Below are 20,064 nucleotides of genomic sequence, written 5' to 3' on the forward strand. Positions count from 1 at the left end.
TCTGCATGACACGTCAGTCACGAGTCACAACAGTCCAGCGTCGGCGTTACGCCATTAGCGCTGCACGTGATTCAGTACTCCGACTCTTGACTTCGATGTGAGGCCCCAGCAAGGCATTTGCCGTCGGCGCAATCGCCTGCGTACCTTGAGTACGTAAAGAATCAAGACTGACGCCATGACAAAGCTGAGCACACACGCTTCGCCACAGTGTACGTCACCTACTGCAATTAAGACTGCAACATCAGTGCGCAGACCACTCCGGGTGGCCCCTCTCCGGGGCTGCATGTGCTCCGAAGTCTGTGCATGCTCTAGCGCACCTTCAATCGTGAACAGACTCTCGATGACGAGACTGTATTCTGCAGTCACAAGTCATCAACCTTTCCGCTTGGACAGGTGATACTACAGACTGCTTGTCAACAGGCTGCAAAAAGCAACACGCATGACATTGCAAGCAAGAGAAGTATGTCCGTGAGCGGTGATGCACACCATCTGAGCGGCGTTAGGAAAACCCGACCAGGTCGTCGACTATCTGTGCAAAGCGTTCTGGCTCAAAGGGCGGGAAGGGCTTCGAAGGCGGCGTACTCGAATCAAGCAGCTTTCGAAGATCTTCGTGGAGTGTGCTAGAAGCCGCGTGCGCAGGTATATGGTCAGCTGTCAGAACAAAACAGACGTGAGCTAGCTTGTCACCTGCTTGAATTGCTCACTGGACGCTGCCCGCTTTGCAGTAGTCCAGCCGCGCCAACTCGTCTGCGAGTTCACTTTGGTGATTGTCCATCAACGTCGTATTGGGAACAACCAGCACCTTGGGCGGACCGCGCGCACTGGTGCTCCTCAATGATTCTAAGATGGTGCCAGCGCCTGAAAGAGGAAGTGAACGCAGCTGTTTGTAAGGATCTGGCTTTGCTCCTCGAGCTCCCGGCCGCACTACTCACCTGCGTGACAGATAACAATATCTGCGCGACTGATCTCCTCTGAAAGATCGTAAACGTAGTCGATCAAGGTCAAGTGAACGCCATGTGAAGTCTCCAGCTGCAGGCAATGGGCTTGGAGTCCTCCACGCGCATCAGGCTCCGCTGTCCACGCCTGCGTACCATGCCCGATCGGGAGCGGTCCTGAAGGTCTAGCATCCATGTTCCAATCCTCGAGATCCGAGTTTGAGCTGCTCGAGCTATCCGTGTCGTCCTGCTCGTCGATTGCCGATATTTGTTGCGGGCGGTGCGACTTGCTCTGGCTAGCCTTGCGCTCCTTCAGCGCCGAAGACACTGCCTCGTCCAGCTCGACGTCGGCCCCAGCTTTGCGTGCATCGGTGCGCCTTCTCACCCTGCTTTTGACATCGCGAACGGCGCTGTCTATTGCGGCATCTTTCTCGTCAGCATCCTCTCTTGAGTCTGCATTTGCCTTGGAGTGCGTAGGTCTCTTGGAGCTGCTTGCCAGCTTCACATTCAACAAGCCTTCTTCTCCCGGGTCCAATTCTGTCCTGACAGCTCCGGTGTAGCCCCATTTGGTACCGACCTTTCTCAGACCTGCTTCCGGAACCTTCCTGGAGGAGGGATCCACAGGTTTGGCCAGGAAGGTCTGCAAGATGGACGCAAGGGGCGTGGCCCCGTGCTGCAGTAGGAGCGTCGGCTGTGTTGAGGCTGAATGCTTCCTGAGAGACTGCGAGCCTGTAGCGAGCTGTCTTAGCACATCATCCGACAGCGCAGCAGTGAGCAATGCAGGAAATGAGGTGGAGCCCACAGTGACGAGCACACGCAGCGGTTCTCCGCTTGTCGCATTGGCCATAATGCGCTAGAGGATGAGCGTCGATGTGCCGGGTAAGGGTGTAATCCCGTCAGTTCACTGATGGAATGCGGCCACCGTTCTGAAGGAAGCCAGGAAATCGACAATTAGGAGTCTTGGGTCTTGAGTCTCATCTCATGATGGCAGAGGGCTCGACGTTCTTGATTCCTACAGGCAAGTCGCTCGAGTTGAAAGGCAACCTTGGAACGCGCCTCTCGCGAGAGCAACGAGCAACCAACACCTCGGCCTGTTGCTGTATCACGTGTGCCACTTTCGCCTGCGCGCATGAGCACACGCAGCACGAGTGGCGCACCGCGACGCGTAAAGAGGCGCGCTTTCTGAAATGTGCTGTACATGCCCACGCGGTAGCATCATCCAGTTGAGGTCATCGACGTCCTATATTTCACTCAACACGTCCAATCCTCAACAAAGATCAAGCTTGCCTCACCACGCAAATCGGGCGCACTTATATGCACCCTGAAAGTTGTCATCGCGTTGAATCGTATCGTGGCTGGTTGGGCCCTGCTCGCTGCCCACTTGATAGCCAACCTCATCTCGAATTCTTCGACGAGCACAGATATCCGTAGACGACCTCTGCTTCCAAGCTCGCCATGTCTGGGCACATGTATGGAGGAGGCGGATATGGAGCTGGCAGCGGAGCAGGCGCTGGATCATCAGGTTCCAACGAGAAGCCAGAGCTAGGTTTAGGTCAGTCCCTCAAAGATGTGCATACAATTGGCAGTGAGCTGACAGGGCTCACCCCTTCCACACGCGCATGCAGACCAAGCCGCAGAGACGAGCTTCGTCGCATTTTTCAGGAGCATGACGCCGGCATCGGAGGGCACGGTTCGACTGTTCGATCGCGGCGTGAGTGCGACACCGGACGGAGCGCAAACCCTAGTCTCTCGAAGAGCGTGCTGACTTCCGCGTCCATGATCACCCGTTGCAGGACTTTTACTCCGCACATGGTGACGCGGCAATGCTGGTCGCTTCGACAGTGTTCAAGACGCACAGCGTCCTGAAGCAGCTCGGTAAGAGCTCCAAAGGCGGCGAGCTGTCGTCGGTGACGTTGAGCAGAGCGGCAGCTCGGGACTTTTTGAGGGATGCCCTTACAGTCAAGCAGCTCAGAGTCGAGATCTGGGCCGGTGGAGGGAAGCGCAGCAATGTGTGGACATTGGCAAAGCAGGTAAGCGTGCGCGAACATTTGCACTCAAAAGCAAAGGAGCAAGCTAAGTGCACTCTCTCGACTGTTGCGCAACAGGCATCGCCAGGCAATTTGCAAACGGTCGAAGACTTGCTGTTCACTCACGCCGACCTCGTCACGTCTCCGATCATTCTCGCGCTGAGGCTCGCGAACGTAGATGGGGTACGAACAGTAGGAGCAGCCTTTGCCGACGCTAGTTCACGCCAGCTCGGATTGGCGCAATTCGCGGACAACGATCTTTTCTCAAATGTAGAGGTAAGTCGATTCGAACGCATTGGAGTTTTGTGCAGTGCACGAGCTCATAGTCACGGCTGTACGTCAAAAGAGCTTGGTGATTCAGCTCGGCGTCAAGGAGTGCCTCATTCCCGCAGACGAGAAGGACACCGATTATGACCTGTCAAGGTTGCGCACTGTCCTTGATCGCTGCAATTGCGTCCTGACAGGAAGGAGAAAGGGTGGGTGCCGAAGTGCTCCAGTTCCCAGTGCGACTCATTAGCTGACGCTGTCCTCTGTGGGGACAGGAGACTTCCAGCCCAAAGATGTAGAGCAGGATCTATTACGTTTGTTAGCAGACACATCAGCAGGCACAGCACAGCGTGAGTACGGTAAAGCGCATCATGTCTGGACTTCGGCTCAATGCATATTCGTGCCGCTGCCTTTGGATCAGCTGAATTCGGACTCAAGGTCTCGCTGGGAGCCTGCGCTGCGCTAATCTCTTACTTGGATCTCATGACGGAGCAGCTCAATTTTGGGCAGTACACCATTCGCGAGCACGACCTGGGGCAGTACCTCCGCCTCGATGCGAGTGCTTTGCGTGCTCTAAGCGTCTTTCCCGAGCCGGGTGCTACAGGAGGCAACAAGAGCATGAGCATTTACGGCCTGTTGAACAAGTGCAAGACGGCCCAAGGACAACGTATGCTGGCTCAGTGGCTCAAGCAGCCGCTCGTGAACGTCTTGGAAATCCGTGAGTGAGGGCGCGCCATCCCGTCCTATGCAGATCCATCATGCTCACTTTGCTCGGGCCTTCAGGCAAGCGGCATACGCTCGTCGACGCTTTTGTTGGACACAGCGAGGTTCGCACAGCACTGCAAGTGAGCGTCATGAAGCGTGATAGCACAGGACTCATCGTATGACTTACACGATATTCACTCACACTCTTCAGATGGATCAATTACGCATGATGCCAGACTTGCACCGCATCAGCAAGCGCTTCCAGATGGGTGTTGCTACACTCGAGGACGTGGTTCGCGTCTACCAAGCAGCGCTTCGCCTGCCCCAGATGGCTGACTTGCTGTCCGAAGCGCGCTCCATGGACGAGTCTTCTCATGCTCTCGACGAATCTTTCATTGCGCCCTTCAAGGTAAGTCTGTCCACTCGCGGGGCCATCGCGTGAGCTAGCTGACATTCGCTGGCTATTCAAGACGCTACAAGAGCAGCTTTCAAGATTCCTGGAGATGGTCGAAGAGACATTGGATCTAGATGAGCTCGAGCATCACAACTTTGTCATCAAGGCCGGCTTCGACGATCGACTCCAGAGCATCAAAGCGAGCCTGGACACCGTGCGAGACAACTTGGACAATGAACATCGACGAGTCGGCAAGGACCTGAACATGGAACTCGACAAGAAGCTTCACATGGAAAACCACAGCACGTACGGATACTGTCTAAGGTTGACGCGTGCAGTGAGTCAAGTGTGTTTGCTTTGGCACCACCCGCATTGCTCAGTGATTCTCTTCCTGCTCACCAGGATGCCAAAGTCTTGTCGGGCAAGAAAAAGGGATACATTGAGCTCGCTACAATCAAGGTGAGAAGCTCTGGCCTTCCGCCTGTCCTCGCTTCGCTCGACGCTCATACGCTACACGTCCCCTTTTCAGAATGGTGTTCATTTCACCACACCAGTGCTGCGAGAGCTCAGCGACGACTTTCGCAGCTTATCCGAGCAGTACACCTCGCAGCAGGCAGGCCTCGTCAAGGATGTCATCGGCATCGCCGCTTCCTACTGTCCTCCGCTGGAACGTCTCAACGTGCTGCTCGCCAACTTGGACGTGTTGCTCAGCTTTGCACATGTCAGCGCGTGCGCACCGGTTCCCTACACAAGACCACAGATTGTCGAGAAAGGTTCAGAAGCGCGGCTGCGCGTCGAAGAGGCGCGCCACCCGTGCATTGAAGTGCAGGACGACATTTCGTTCATCGCAAACGACGTCGACATGTCACCAGGAGAGTCCGAATTCTTGATCATCACTGGACCCAACATGGGAGGCAAGAGCACCTTCATACGACAAGTTGGTATCCTTGCTCTGCTGTCCCAAGTCGGATGTTTCGTCCCTGCTGCCGAGGGAGCGCGGATTCCTGTCTTCGACTGCATCTTGGCTCGTGTCGGTGCAGGCGACAGTCAGCTGAAAGGCGTCAGCACCTTCATGAGCGAAATGCTAGAGACTGCCACCATCCTCAAAACCGCAACCAAAGACTCTCTCATCATCATCGATGAGCTCGGACGCGGTACTTCGACCTACGATGGTTTCGGCTTGGCATGGGCCATTTCGGAATGGATAGCTACTGAAATCAGATGCAAAACGCTCTTTGCGTCGCACTTTGCGGAAATCACCAATCTGGCGGTACAGCAGCCACACGTCAAGAATTTGAAGGTACTGGCGCACGTCTCTGAGAAGAGCGAAGAGGGAGCAGCAAATGCTGCGGCTACTTCAGAACAAGACATCACACTGCTGTACCGCGTAGAGCCTGGCATCGGGGATAAGAGCTACGGGTTGCACGTCGCAGCGTTGGCAGGCTTCCCAGACAGCATTTTGCGGCTGGCAAAGAGGAAGGCCGAGGAGCTTGAAGACCTTGAAGGTGCGTGTTTGGTCGGTCTTGGTACACCCGAGTAATCCATGCTGATTGTGCCTCAGCTTCATCCCCTGCTTTCGCAGACGAGGATACCGACTCTCCCCTAAAGATGCCAAAGGACGCGACAGACAGAGGGACCGCATTGGTGGAAGAGTTCCTACTCACCTGGGCCAAGCGCTCCGCGGCTCTTGAAGGAGCAGATGACGAGAACGTTGGGATGACAAACGGGTCGGATCCCTCAAGTAAGCGCAGACGTACCGTCGATCCGAAAGCTGAGCTGGCCGAACTTAGAAGGACGGTTGAAGAGTTTAGGCCAAGATGCGAAGCTGATCCATGGGTCAAGGCTGTGCTGGAAAGCTTCTAGAAATGCACAATGCGCACAAGATCTGCGCGGTTGCAGCGATGCGTAGTCAGCGTTCGCTTCCATGCTCATTGAAATGTCACTGAATCATTCACACTTGATCGAGAAAGGCCTTGCGAGCCCCTCGAAAGAGCAATTGTGAATACAACCAGACTTGGCTGTGTGAACGCCAGTCGATCTCTCCCCTTGCGCGCACGCGACCTCGCGCGGCCGTCATGCACCTCTCGGCGGAAATGGGCAGCCGCGCGCGCTTGGACCATCATCATCCACACGCGCATACATGTGATCATCCACGATTGTACCCCACTCGATGATCGCCCTTCTGAAATCCTCGCACTCACCGCTCACCTCACTTGCTGCTTTCACCGGATCAGTTCCGCACAGATTGACCGAACACACCTCTGCCGCCGACCTGTGGGAGTCGTGACGACTCTCTGACAATCTGCTTTTGCCAACAGGGCGGCGCATCATTGCTCACAAGCTGTCATCGTTGGCGTCGCTGCTTCACCCTTGTTGCATTCGGTGACGCTCACCCAAGAGTCTGAGCCAAGATGATCTCGGCATACTTCATCTTCAACCAAAAGGGAGAAGTGCTCATCTCTCGCCTGTTCAGGTCAGATCTCAAGAGGAGCATTGCAGACATTTTCAGGATTCAGGTGGTGTCTAATCCGGATGTGAGGTCTCCTATCATTACACTCGGTAGTACTAGCTTCTTCCATGTTCGGCATGAGAACATCTATGTCGTTGCTGTCACTAAGTGAGTTGTTCGAGGCCTTGAAGCCGAGCTTGAATTCTCCACGGCGCAAATTGCAGCATCGCCAGTCTCGACGAGATACATGTGTATGGAATCTGCCTCTCCGATGACCGAGCTGATACCTGTCCTCTTTGTATCATTCTGCTGCTCAGATGCAACGCAAATGCAGCCCTGGTCTTCGAGTTCCTCTACAGATCCATCCAGATTGGTAGATCCTACTTTGGAAAGTTCGATGAGGAAGGCATCAAGAACAACTTTGTGCTGTTCTACGAGCTGCTGGATGGTGAGCACAGCGTACTCCTCGCTCCTCTCGAAGCCGTTTGTGGCAAAATGCTGGTCATCGTTGGAGCATCGCTGCTCGAGCTGGGGCTGCTGCGCTCAACAACAATGAGCGTGGCGAGCGCTGCACATGCGAGCCAATGTGACGGAGGCGTGCGCCAGATCACGCCGCCAGCCTGATCGCAGCATCGAGGCCCCTGCTGACCCATTCGTAATCATTGTCTCCTCGTGCAGAGATTCTGGACTTTGGGTACCCGCAGAACAGCGAAACGGACACTTTGAAGATGTACATCACAACAGAAGGGGTCAAATCTGAACAGGCTGTGCGAGAGGACTCTGCAAAGATCACCATCCAAGCTACGGGTGCTACGAGCTGGAGAAGGGCAGATGTCAAGTACCGGAAGAACGAGGCTTTTGTGGATGTAGTTGAAAATGTCAATCTGTTGTTAAGCTCGAAGGGTGAGTGGTCGTCCTCCTAATGGTCCAATCAAAGGGCTGGGCTGACTGGTCATACACTTGCCGGACCGCTCTCTGGCAGGCACTGTGCTGAGGGCAGATGTGGATGGCAGAATATTGGTCCGAGCGTACCTTTCTGGTACGCCGGAATGCAAATTTGGTCTCAATGACAAGCTCGTGCTGGACAGAGCTGACAAGAGGAGAGGGGCGAGCGGTGGCGCAGCGAGCAGCAGCTTGGGAAGCGAAGCGTCAGAGGTCGAGCTGGACAGCTGTCAGTTTCATCAATGCGTCAAGCTGAACAGGTTCGACACTGATCGGAGCATCAGCTTCACCCCACCGGACGGAGAATTTGAGCTCATGCGGTAAGCCGACTTCGGTTGATGTTGAGCGAGCAAGTCGGTTCCTGACCCCCAGCGCATCTGTCTGGCCTTTGCGGTTTTCAGATACCGATCTACCACAAACGTCAACTTGCCATTCAAAGTGCATCCTATCGTCGAGGAGGTCTCGAAGAGCAGGGTGGAGTACAACATCAATGTCAAGGCAAACTTTGACTCAAAGCTGAGCGGGACCAACATCGTCTTGAGAATACCCTGCCCGCACAATACCACCAACGTCAAATGCGAGGCTCTACTGGGAAAGGCCAAGTACGTGCCCAGCGACGGAATGATTGTCTGGAAGTGAGTAGAAGCGCTCTTAAGCGTTGATGCAGCCGAAGCTGGCACTTGCGTGGCTGACTTGAAGTGTCCTCACTCGCCATGTAGAATCCCCAAGATGCAAGGGATGACAGAGACGTCTCTTCAAGCGGATTTGGAGAGGAGCGCCACCACAACTCAGAAGACTTGGTCAAGAGCTCCCATAGAGGTTGACTTTCAGGTCCTGATGTTCACCGCGTCTGGACTGCTGGTCAGGTTCCTCAAGGTGTTTGAGAAGGGCAACTGTGAGTTTCGACTTGGCGAGCTGCCATCACAATCGATCCTGCAAAGCTCACGCTTCTCTCCTCTGTGCGAACGGACTCGATGTATAGATCAAAGTGTCAAATGGGTTCGCTATCTTACAAAAGCGCAGGGCACATATTCTATTCGATTCTAGGCCGATCAGCTCTTGCCCCGAATCACCCTGCCTTTTTGGTGCCCTTCGCGCCTCCGTTTCATCTTTCCTTGCACGTCTTTGTCCCTCGATGCAATCCTTCATGCTTGTACAATGTTCTGGAGGGGTTCAACAAGAAGCTTGGCGTCACAGCGTGTTGACCACTTTGACAGAAGTATGCAGTGCGGGCAGTACGCTGTGCGCGGGCGCTTCATCGAGCCACAAATGGCCGGAAGCTGGGTGACCATGCTATTTGAGCAAAGTCAGACGCTTGCTCTGGCAATGCACCACATCTCTCCGCTCTGTAAGACATGGCTTCGTTCAACTGCGGCACCAACAGCAGTGACGATGGGGTTCACGCGTTAGCAGCAGCATCGTCTGAGAATCCTTGGTGCTAGGCTTGGAAGAGACTTACCCAGCTGTGCAGGGCTTGCATACGCTTCTCAGAGAGCGGATGCGTGCTGAGGATGCTCTCTGCGGCTTTGAACAGGCCGGATGACTCCTGTTGCCCCTTTGCTTCACCAGATTGCCTTTGCTCAACCTGCGCAAAGCGTTCCCTATTCATTCACAAAGTAAAGGTGAGACGGTTATTCGAAACGGCCGAAAGAATGCTGCCAACTTCAGGCCTTTTGGGGCTCACCAGAACTTTGGCGCTTGTCGAGGATCGTAGCAAGCTGCAGTCATGAGTCGCAGACCTGGGGGTTTGCATTGCCAATCTCGGCGTCAGGGTTCGAATTGGAGAGCGCATTTGCAGTCGCGCGCTTGCTGTAACGCACCGAGTCGATCAGCCTCAGTCTCCTGCGTGCGGCTGTTGGGCAACTGGTACAGTAGCTTTGTCAAGAGGATAGACAGGCCAAAACCGAAGCCGAACAGAGCTTCCAAACCTTGCGCCAAGAAGTAGAGCACCTTCGTGCCGCTCTGTCCTTCTGCGTGATGTCGCAGAATCTGATGCGCTATTTCTGCACACGACGGCCAAGTTGTGACACGAATACCGGACTTTTGTCTGTGTAAGCAGAAGCATGCAAGAAGTGAAGGGGAGTGAAAGCAGCAACATCTGCTTACCGTGACTCAGAACCGTCGCCAATGCATCGTCAGTCTGGCACAATCGAAGCATGCCTCCATAGATGAAGATCTTGCCTCCAGGCAACACAAAGGCGTTGAGCTTCTGATCAGCGAGGACATGGATGACCCATTGCGTGTGCGACTTTTGCAGCGTATTATCCGAACTTGGCGAGACGTCCGAGATTGCCTGCACCAACCTCGACGCTACGCGCTGCACTCTCCTCGTTTCGGGATGGTGAGCGGGAAGTATTGCAGCTCCGTTCTGTGCCATGAACGCTTTGTACGTCGCCATGGCTAGGGACTCTTCTTGTGCCGGTGTGACATCCATGAATCGAGTTCGATTCATTCCCGGCACGGCCTCCAAGTGAAAGACGTAGTAGGTAAAGCCGCCGCCAAAGAAGACGAGGAGAATGACCACCGCGAGCCTGTTTGAAGAATTGTCTTTCCAATTGTTTGAGGATGAGCCACCTTGATTTTGTCCACCACCGAGGCGACGTGCAAGCTCGAGGATGGGCTCCCTTGATGACCCCGCTCTGTGCTGCTGTATCCTTCGTGGCTCATCTCCACTTGCTTGTCCAAACCGCCTGTATTTGACATTGCCAATTCCTGAGGTCTTGAAACCTCGGGTCCGTAAGGCAAGCGGTCTCGTGGAGCCGCGAGCGCCGCTCGGTATTGAGCCGGTTAGGTGCTGTCCCTCGGGCAAATGAACGACGCCGCTTTGCCAAGAGATCCGTCCCCTGCTGGCAAGAGCAGCCTGAAAGCGCTCCAAAGCAATGCGATGCATGATGGTCGCAAGCTTGAGCCAAGGGTGATCGAGATGATCTCTTTCCAAAACTTCTCCGTTCTCTTTGGACCTTGCCACTCCTCACAGCCCCTTTGTGTCCGTCAAAGCGCATTCCTGGAGCCTCTTGCACTCTTCAGTGTTTCTCGTATCCACTGATACGAGCGAAGTGGTAATCACACACGCCAATCAGGCGTGACGAACCACGTCAAGGCGCGACAGAGAGTCTGAGTGCCTTCGAGACGCGAGGGTGGGTCAAGAGTCACGAGTGAACCTGACCATCATGAATGTTCCGATGTGCTGCGTCGAATGTTCGAGAATGCTGCTTGTTCGGCACAAGCGACTCGGGCTGGGCTCGCCTCGCCTATAGCTGCACCTCGTCACCACCTAAGCGCACGCCGCACGCGACCTCCACGAAATGGTGGAGCAGAGGAAGAAGGGAAAGGAGAACGAGAGGCATACTGTTCTCGACTGCATGCATGGGCTTGGCTGCTCGCCAGCAGCAACGGTGGCCAAAGCCAATGAGTGGTCCCGGGGAATCACCACTCTTGAATCTGTAGAAGCTATTCGTGCTGCTACAATGTGAATCTTGAATTAGGTGCCTCAAGCCGGACGGAGGTATTTTGGCCGATGCACTTTTGCGCCCTCGCCAAAACAAGGTTCAATTTGGATGATTGAATGCGACCCCACTCTCTGACTCGTGACTTATATTACCGACGTCGATGCACGCGCGCACCACGTATTGTTAACAAGCTTTTTGGCCAAGTATTGCTGATCTGCGCTGTGTGCAGGTCTGTCCAAGCTGAGATCGAGGAAAGAGCAAGCAAAGGCAAGGGTCACGAGTCCTGCGATTGTGAGAAGGTGAACGTCATTCGTGATTCTCGATGCGTCGAAGCTTCAAAGCAAAGTCTGAGTGGCATTCTTGATTCGTCGATATACCGGGCCCGTGCAGAGCTTGAACACCGGCTGACCCAGGAACACACAGCAACAGCAATTAGCATGCAGCGACCCAGCATCAGCGACCCAGCCGGAGAATCCAAATTCACGTGATTGAGACGTGTGGGTCCTTATAATCGACGCAAACATCAGATGAACACAGCTATGAAACATGCTTTGCTGCGATCTCGAACGCCGACGAGAAACGTCCTACAGCAGCAGCAGCCAAACACGTCCTCAGTCACTGTGACTCGCGTCCAGAGCATCAGCCAATCGAGAAAAGCGTGGAGCTTTGCGATGTTATGTACCACCTCGTCAGCCTAGCAGCAGCAGCAGCGGCAGCAGCAGCGTCTTTTGACAGATGATGCACCTGCAGGCGGTGCATATAGCTGCCGCGGAGTCGCCAAAACGCCACAGCTGGCCGAGCTGTCGTGCTGCCGATCAAGACGACGAGGTGCACGTACGATATTCCGCTGAACGGCCAACTCGAAACTGCTCTCGTGCCTCATCTGCTCCATTTCAGAGCATTAAGGGCTGGCAGGGTTGTTGCGGGCAGGCTGGGCAACCTGCAGCAGCACGCAACATCCTGATCGTAATGAGCAGCATCGCACTGCGACTGCGTGGAACATATTCGTGCTGAGCATCAGAGGGTCTTCAGCAAGCAGGGTGCGCGGCGATGCGTCCATCCTATGCAGCATGTGCTTCTATATATATATAATTCAGCGGTCCAAGTGCACGTACGGCACGTAAAGTGAGTGAGTGTCAGCAGTCAGTCAAAAAGCATCAGCGGGACCATGGCGGACTGTGTACGTGCGGGACCGGTGTAGGAGGGTCAGCCTGTCCCACTCGTGACTGTTCCAGACCCTACGAAGAGCGAACATTCACGTGATAGGCTCGCTTGGCTCAGCTCTCGAACGTCGCCTGAAAGTCGTTGAGCGAGCATTTGGCAGTGTGAGTGCATGCTTCTTCCTGCCGTCGAACATCGCCAGGGCGTTGATGCACGAAGGACAATCAGAGTTCAGAAGAAGAAATGGTGAAAAGTGAATCTTGAATGCGTATACATAGCCGAGCTGCAAGAAGGCGCTTTTCCCCCGGCCACACTTGGCAAAGCTCCTTTCCCTACGTAAATTGGCGCTACAAGCACATGTATTTCCCACCTGCATCAATGTGAATCTTGTCCAACCTTGATCATCCATGCGAGACTTTCCCATCCACACGCACCCACACACGCGACGCTACACAAAGCGTAGCACGTTCCCTCCATCCGAATTGCGCAGCTTCAACCCAGCGACTACCCTCGCGCCCGCTTCGTCAGCCGCAGAGAGAGGGCCAGCGCCTTTCTTCGCTTTCGACCATCTTCGGCTGAACCAGCCTTTCGCTGCAGCTGTATAGCTGTCACGCAACGGTACAAGCTAGCTCTGCTCCGCTGTGCCGCCGGCTGAGCCCAGCTTCACTTTGGTCGGACTGGGTGACATCTCACGCGACAGGCGTCTGCTTCCATACCTCCGGCTGAGCATCTCTTTTTGCCGACGACTGCCACTCTATGCAAAGGAAGAGCTGCGCCCTTCTTGAGACTTGGCGCAAGTCCTTGGTTACCGCGAAGAGACAAGTCGGCAAATTTTCTCATTCCTTGCCCTCTGGCGAGCCAAAGCGGAGAGAAGAGGGTGATTGCTCGCCTGTGCAAGACATTAAAAAGTCGACCGCAAAATACGACTCGATGACCACAGACTTGTGACGCAACTCTGCAAACAATCTCGCAACCCTCTTCACCGCACGCGCTGCGATACGCAAAGATGAAGTTTGGAAAGTCGTACATGGAAACACTAGCCAGCCCCTCGTTCCCGCAAGAGTGGAGGGAAGGTGCCATCGAGTACAAGCATGTGAGTCGTTGGCCGTAACTAGCGACACCTCAATGTCCGACGGTCTTAATTTCTTGTCGCTTCTCGCCACTTTGCGCAGCTCAAGAAGCTGATCAACGGTGTCGTGGCTGAGCTTGAATCTCTTGGGCTCGGTGCGGACGTGCTCAGAGAGCTCATAGCTCCAGCTACGCAATCCGGCGATGCGCACGAAGAAGAGGATGAAGACATCCAAATGTCTCAGCTAGCGGCTGCGGCTGCTGCCAAGTCTTCGCTCCACCCGAGCCACCACGGCGTACCGGCGCGGCGATCATCGCAGAGCAGCGAGTCCAGGGCACGTTCGCGATCGCTGACCAGCAGTGGTACTGAGGACTCAAGCGCAGATGAGGCTGCTACAACTGGGCCCGGAAAGTACGGCAGGCTTCTGGTCGATTCTAGAGCTGCTAGATTGGGCGGCTCTGAGAGTGGCAACCCGCTAAGCCCACTCATAGAGGAGACTGGCCCTTCCTCTTCCCGGACAAGCCCATACACGATTGGACGACCTAGCGCAGAGGAGCAAGCGCCAGCTATAAGTCTGGGTGTTGCGGCCCTGTCGCCGAGTGCTACCCTCGAGGCACAGAAGGCGCAAAGAGCAGCGCATGGAAGTCCCTTGGAAGTGCCGAGCGAGGACTGCGAAGAGTGCGTCGCTGATGCTGGTGCGAGGGAAGCAGCGCGCAAGTCCTTGGGTGAAGGCTCTCAGTCGAACGGTATATCCGCCATCGTGAGCCCTTCTAAGGCATCCTCGCATGAGTCTCCTGCAGCGGAGTGGCTGGAAAAGATAGCCCACTCTCAGCCCCATCAGCGGCGTCGCAGCGCTCGCAAAAGCTCGGGGGCCTCCCAGACAGCGGGCGGATGGGCAAGCTCGGATGGCAGTCCGTCGAGCTCGAGGCAGCACTCTGTGGATGTCTCGGATACGGACGGTGCTGCACGTCGCCGCCATCACCATCATCACCATCATCACGAGCAGCACCAGCACCAGAGTCACGAAGAGGGCCCCGAAGCGCTGCGACCCGATCCTCGACTGCTTTTGAAGCCCCACGAGCGCCCCTCGGCTTTCAGGAAGCGGTCTTCAGCCGATGGGTCTTCGGGCGTAGGTAGCCCAGATGCAGTCACAGACGACGAGACCAATCAATGGTATGGCATGGGCAAGAAGGAGCTCGAGGAATTCAGGAGAAGGAAAAGCGAAGTCTTTGGTGATGGTCCGCAGAAGGAGGATGGTGTGAGGAGGGCTTCAATGCCCGCACACGATCTTCAGCCCGGCGAACGGGCACAAGGCGCAAGTGCAGCAAACGATCACGGCAGGCATGACTGGGGTGGACATGCTTGGAGGGAGAGACCCGGTGACGCTTGGAAGATGGAGAATGACACAGCTAAGCCTTCTGGCTCGCTCCGCGATAGACCTAATTTGGCCGCCAGACGATCGAGTTCTGGTGGCGCAGTTGGCAAACAACCCGAGGACGGTCATGCTCGCAAGAGCAGGTGGGTCAAAGGAAAGGATGGACGACGTGCCCGAGCAGAGTACGAGCTTGGGGGTGAGTAGCTAGTGCACGTCTCTCGCCTAAGATTCGGAAGCTGACCCCTCCTCTGCGGCGGCCTTTTGTAGGCACCAAAGAGCATCCGGTTCCTCGGATTCGCCTGTTCGTCGAATCGCCTGTCAACTCCGGAGACGAAGGGAGCGCCGAAGAGTCCGCGTCTGAGGACGACAGCACATCCGACGCTGGCGCAGAGGATGCGGGGCCGCGCATCACGGAGCTGCCGCCGACGCCCAAAACGCTCAAGGGTTCACCCGGTCGCGAGCCGGCGGTGCTCGCTCTACCGAACGCTTCGCTTCCAGACAGCACGTCAACGCAGCGCGCCGATGCAGATGCTGGGTCGGCGCCAGCTCCGTCCTCAGAGCAACTCGGGACGTCTGCAGCAAGAAGTCACGAGGGACGCCGCATGCGTCACCGAGAAATCGTCATTCCCCTGACAGCGGACACGGAGTTCCTCGATACGCTGACCGGCGCTCTGCAAAACCTCTCCAACCTGCAAAGTGCGCAGAGGGATGCATTTCAGCAACAGACCGAGTCGCTTTGCAGCGCAGTGGCCCGCGTCGCGTCTCCATACGCAACGAAGAGCGACCTTTACGTCTGGAGAGAGATTTTCGCATTGTACGTCGAGATGCAGATCTTCGAGTCCGAGCGGGAAAAGGATCGAGGAGAAGTCAGTGTGGATGAGAGCGAGGCGCGATTGAAAAGGTTCGCTGAAGAACTCGCCAAGCGAGGCTGGACCGCGTCCAATGAGTCAGGAGAAGATGCGCGGGGCGGCATTCCCGGCCACAAGCACCGCGGTGGATTGGCAGCTCGTCTCAGCAGACGGAAGAGCAGTGCTGCTGGCGCTTCAGCAGGCGGCTCGCTGCAGCCCATGAAAGATCAGAGATCCGTCAATGCGCTTCAAGATTTCCTTCGGCTCAATTTGGCCTTGTTGGACGTGAAGAAATTCCAACGGGTGAACATCGAAGCGGCGAGGAAAATTTTGAAGAAGCACGACAAGCGCACTGCGCTCACGGCTAGCGATGACCTGAGAGCTTTCATAGCTCAGCAGGATGCAGCTAGGCTGGGAGCTGCTACTGTGGCGGGCATGGGCCTGTCCGGGCTCGTGCAGATCCCGCCTGAAGCCTTTGGGGTCGGTTCAGATGGCGCCAGTCATCGATCGGGAGCTCTGGTTCCTACTGGCGGAGGGACCCATCCTTCCCTGGCGGCCCTCTTGCCGAGCAGCACAACGGGCATTCTCGCAGAGAGCTTGCCTCACATTCTCCTCTCGCTCCTGACCACCACGCTTCTGCCCATTCTGCCGAGCATCGACGACTACGCCTGCGCCATCTGCACGGGTGTGGCTTGGAGACCCATCCGACTGGACTGCGCGCACCTCTTCTGCATCCGATGCCTCGTGAAGCTACAAAAGAAGGGCAAGGCTGACTGTCCGCTCTGCAGAGCTAAAGGTGTCGTGGGTAGCGCCGATGGGAAGAATTTGGACGAAGCGGCGACAAAGTTTATGAAGACTTGGTTCCCTCACGAAGTTGCAGAGAAGGATTCCGAGAATGAGACAGAGAGGAGAAAGGAAGAGATGGCTGAGTTGGGACTTCAAGTGGATGCTGATAAGTGCACCGTCTGCTGAGACCGCAAGTACCGTCACACATTTGTATCATCAGAAGCTGGCCTGCATGTGCCTTGTGCGCGCAAAAGCTCGCAGCTGTTTGCGCCACGTCTGTCTATCATCATCAGGAAATGCACACATTTCTTCTTCGCCCTCTCGCTCTCTCTGTGCCGCACATCGAGAAATGTTCCGGACTACCTGTGCCCTCGACTTGCGCCTGATCAGCGTGCATTCGATCAGTGCCATTGCGGGCATAGCTGGAATTTGCGCCTAATGCGGCGATGCTGGCGAAGGAGGTAAGTTCAGGTCGAAGGGTAGGGGTCTCTTTCGCCTGGTGGGAACGCTAGAAGGAGTGACAGGTCCCGCTTCAGGAATGGCAATGCTCTCCGGCTTCCGAGTCGTGATTGTTTTTGCTGGCGGCGCAGGTGGTGCTGCATCTCGACTCAACGGTGTCGGGCGGGTCCATTTTCCCGGACCAACTCCTAGCTCAGGTCCAGCAACGGTAGGATCCCTCCGCGCACCACCACCACGACTCTTCTGATCGGCAGCCTTTCGACCTTGACCTACCTTCTTGGGAACGCGCTGCCACACTTCCGTGTCGGAAAGACCCTCTGCGCGCAGCTTGTTGCGGTCATGCGTGCGTCGAGCAGCTTGAGTTTCGGGAGTGCCGACGGGCCAGAGGTGCTGATGCTCTGGACCTGCCCTAGACAATTCCTCCAACAACTTTTGCCTCACGCGCGTTCCAGCAGATCTCGGATCGCCCGGATATCTGGTCCAAATTTCGATCTCCGTCTTCTTTTGGACCCTCATCTTCTGCCGTGCCTTGGAGATTTGGCCTCCCGACAGGCCTTGGTTGTGAGTCGCTGCCTGCTTGCTCAATCTCGGATCACCTATCAATTTCTCCACCTCATCCACCCGCCCTTGCTTGATGAGCTCCTTCTTTTGCCGGTAAAGGGTGGCAGTGGAGCCTTCGCCCCACCTGTACTTTAAAGGCCTATGAACTGCTGGTAGATCCTTGGCTGGAGCGTCGGGAAAGGTTTGCGGAGCAGAAGAGCCGCTCGCTATCGATGAGCCTTGCAAGGGTTGGTGAGGAGCACCCGAAGGAGCAAATGCGATGACTCCTTGTCGTCTAAGCTTGGCGCGTTCCTTCTGTCGGGCCAGCGTTCGGGCTGAACCGACCCCGTCAGGCAGACGGCGAAACGGTCCCTTGTGCTTCCTCTCGAGCTGCTTGCCAATATCGACATTGGTGATTGGCGGATGCTCAGAAGAAGCCCCACCCACGGCCTTATCCACTAGCTCTTTCCCACCTTTAGACGCTTGCTCTAATGGCAGCAGCGGAGCTCTGCGATGCAGTCGAGCTCGTCGCATTCTGCCATTCAAGCCGGTCTCTTCTGGCGTGCCGCCTTTGCCAGCGACGATGGGCAGTGACGGGGTGCGGCGCTTTAGCAGCGCGTCAGTCTGTGAGCGCGGCAAAGCGAATTCCTGAAAGGGGAGGATAGAGCGTTCGCGCTGTCAGACAGGTCCAGCGTCCATCAACTCTGCGCTGTACCTGCTCTTACCTGCGATGCAAGAGTTGGAACCGAGAAAAGCTTTAAAGCGTAGCCATTGTCGTTGTTCAAGTCTAAAGGGCGGCCTGCGCAGGGGAGACTGCAGCAAAGTGTGAGCAAGCAAGAGGAGAGCAAATGAGCGAGGCGGTGCGTCGATCGTTTGTCTGTGCTCCTCTTCGCGCGAGTGCGCACATTTGTGGAGCGATGCTTCATTGGAAGCATCCAGCTTCACAATGATCAGTGAGCGACTCGAGCTGTAGGGAACAAGTGCGGCGCGAGTGAATTTGCGTGGTGATCGTCTGAGGGATAGCGTATGCGCTTGTGCAAGGGCACAAGTTGCGCCATGTGCGTGAGGAGGAGGAGAATAGCGACCAAGGCTTTTTGCATGGCTGAGCAATTCAGCTGTTCAGTCCTGCTGAGTGGCGTAGAGTGGCCTCGCTACACAATCGCAAAAGAATCACGGAATGCTAGCAAATCGTGAGTGGCAAACGATATTCATCTATGCTCGCCCGCTCGCCACCGGCGATCAGTCACGGTGTGACTGCGCGTCAAGACTCGCGCAAAATGAACTCTACAAAGCGTCGCGAGTGCGAGTTCGAGTGCGAGTGCGGGTGCGACGAGTGGGGAGCTAAGAGTGGCAAATGCGGGCCGAGAAGGAGAGCGGGATTGCGTCACTTGTACACTTCTCCCTTCTCGATTCGCCGTTCATGGACTTCGTTTGAGTAGCGTAGCGGAGACCATCGCTTGGTCCTGCATATACCTGGCGAGATGCCTGGATGTTGCGATGAGGTTCCTTGATCTGAGGGCCACCACGGTAGTCTGCCACATCGAAAGGCACTATGGATGATATCCAGCCATCCAGCCATCCAATGCCCTGAGCAGATCTCACAGCGCAGTTCTATAGGTCGCTCATGGCCAGCTCACATTTGCGGTTCGATTCAAGATTTGTGGAAGAGATTTCGTTTGGCAAGCAGCGCAGATGAGCTTCAGTGCGGTACAGGTAGGAATCGCTGATATGCTACATCAAGATGTGTAAGACGAGAGAAGTACAAATCATGAGTCACGAGTCGTGAGTGCAAGTCACGACGCGCTTCCGCGTCGCGCTGCGCTGATGACTGAGTCAAGACGGCGCGCATCGCGCCACTGCGCGACGCGATGATGAGGCTGGAGCAGACCATGATGTGTGGCGCCATGCAGAGGTTCGTGACTGCTCGGGTAAGCAGCGACTGCATCCGTGCATGGTCAGATAGATCATCTTGGGGGTCAAGAGTTACACGGTCACCAGCAAACACACGCGTGATGTGTATATAGACAGCAGCGCTGGCATCTCCAAACAAGAATCAAGAATTTTGAAGCAAGACAAGGAATCGCTACATCATATGTAGTTGGGTACCGCGCATTCTCAAGTAGCAATTAACCAAGTCTTTGCACATCTTTGGGCCAAAGCAATTAACAGAGCCAAAACTTGTGAGCGCGGCACAGTACCCAACCTTGTCACAGCCCTCACTCGTGCGTCGACTCGATCTCCATCTCCATCTCGATCTCGATCCACTTTGATCGCAATCCATATCAAGATCGCATTCCCATTCTCACCAAGGCATCGGCGTCGGCATCGACATCACAATCAGCAGCTAGCATGCCTCTTCACAGCTCCGACTCGCCCCTCTACCTCATCTTTTTCGCTTCGGGCTCCCCATCCTGGTGTCCAGACTGTCGATCCAGTCTGCCCCTGCTCCAATCCATCTTTTCCTCCTCCTCTTCCTCCTCCTCTCCTCAAGCTTTTCTGCTGACCGTGGATAGGCAAGAGTGGAAGGATAAGGAGAACTTGCACGTGTTCAGGTCAAGGTGGAATGTGCAGTGCGTACCTTCCATTTTGAGATTCGAAAATGTGAGTTTGACGATGAGTGCGCGGAGTCGCAATCTGCAGTGGGGTACTTTTTGGGTG

The 20,064-nt window shown here is 55.5% G+C and overlaps 6 protein-coding genes across 6 annotated transcripts; 3 read left to right on the forward strand and 3 right to left on the reverse strand.

The window, feature by feature from the left end:
- Positions 1 to 434: 434 nt before the first annotated feature.
- IE81DRAFT_343385 (hypothetical protein) lies at positions 435 to 1,958 on the reverse strand. Its single transcript, XM_025515736.1, has 3 exons — positions 933 to 1,958; positions 705 to 858; positions 435 to 620 (listed from the first exon to the last, which is right to left on the reverse strand). Exons 1-3 carry the CDS (start codon positions 1,780 to 1,782, stop codon positions 500 to 502), a joined length of 1,125 nt encoding a protein of 374 aa, XP_025366545.1. The 5' UTR covers positions 1,783 to 1,958; the 3' UTR covers positions 435 to 499.
- Positions 1,959 to 2,163: 205 nt separating this feature from the next.
- IE81DRAFT_326604 (putative DNA mismatch repair protein MSH2) lies at positions 2,164 to 6,284 on the forward strand. The gene is made up of 13 exons (XM_025514863.1): positions 2,164 to 2,487; positions 2,561 to 2,646; positions 2,729 to 2,965; positions 3,041 to 3,238; positions 3,309 to 3,438; positions 3,505 to 3,579; positions 3,651 to 3,947; positions 4,013 to 4,074; positions 4,146 to 4,343; positions 4,405 to 4,665; positions 4,731 to 4,787; positions 4,858 to 5,833; positions 5,911 to 6,284. The coding sequence occupies exons 1-13, from the start codon at positions 2,391 to 2,393 to the stop codon at positions 6,189 to 6,191; spliced, it is 2,955 nt and encodes a 984-aa protein (XP_025366546.1). The 5' UTR covers positions 2,164 to 2,390; the 3' UTR covers positions 6,192 to 6,284.
- A 113-nt stretch (positions 6,285 to 6,397) lies between these two features.
- On the forward strand, positions 6,398 to 8,967 carry IE81DRAFT_326605 (clathrin adaptor, mu subunit). Its single transcript, XM_025514864.1, has 7 exons — positions 6,398 to 6,945; positions 7,095 to 7,225; positions 7,456 to 7,680; positions 7,760 to 8,039; positions 8,121 to 8,354; positions 8,439 to 8,614; positions 8,702 to 8,967. Exons 1-7 carry the CDS (start codon positions 6,740 to 6,742, stop codon positions 8,764 to 8,766), a joined length of 1,317 nt encoding a protein of 438 aa, XP_025366547.1. The 5' UTR covers positions 6,398 to 6,739; the 3' UTR covers positions 8,767 to 8,967.
- On the reverse strand, positions 8,561 to 11,030 carry IE81DRAFT_318088 (hypothetical protein). Its single transcript, XM_025512595.1, has 6 exons — positions 9,826 to 11,030; positions 9,540 to 9,722; positions 9,404 to 9,458; positions 9,179 to 9,320; positions 8,702 to 9,088; positions 8,561 to 8,614 (listed from the first exon to the last, which is right to left on the reverse strand). Exons 1-5 carry the CDS (start codon positions 10,607 to 10,609, stop codon positions 8,975 to 8,977), a joined length of 1,278 nt encoding a protein of 425 aa, XP_025366548.1. The 5' UTR covers positions 10,610 to 11,030; the 3' UTR covers positions 8,561 to 8,614; positions 8,702 to 8,974.
- Positions 11,031 to 13,335: 2,305 nt separating this feature from the next.
- On the forward strand, positions 13,336 to 16,593 carry IE81DRAFT_350222 (hypothetical protein; the record flags this gene model as incomplete). Its single annotated transcript, XM_025516496.1, has 3 exons — positions 13,336 to 13,422; positions 13,502 to 14,969; positions 15,041 to 16,593. 3 exons carry the CDS (start codon positions 13,336 to 13,338, stop codon positions 16,591 to 16,593), a joined length of 3,108 nt encoding a protein of 1,035 aa, XP_025366549.1.
- A 124-nt stretch (positions 16,594 to 16,717) lies between these two features.
- IE81DRAFT_32315 (hypothetical protein) lies at positions 16,718 to 18,571 on the reverse strand. The gene is made up of 2 exons (XM_025513848.1): positions 18,132 to 18,571; positions 16,718 to 18,054 (listed from the first exon to the last, which is right to left on the reverse strand). Exons 1-2 carry the CDS (start codon positions 18,339 to 18,341, stop codon positions 16,843 to 16,845), a joined length of 1,422 nt encoding a protein of 473 aa, XP_025366550.1. The 5' UTR covers positions 18,342 to 18,571; the 3' UTR covers positions 16,718 to 16,842.
- Positions 18,572 to 20,064: the final 1,493 nt, after the last annotated feature.

Source organism: Ceraceosorus guamensis (genome assembly GCF_003144195.1).
Source record: "Ceraceosorus guamensis strain MCA 4658 unplaced genomic scaffold IE81scaffold_121, whole genome shotgun sequence".
NCBI lineage: Eukaryota > Fungi > Basidiomycota > Exobasidiomycetes > Ceraceosorales > Ceraceosoraceae > Ceraceosorus > Ceraceosorus guamensis.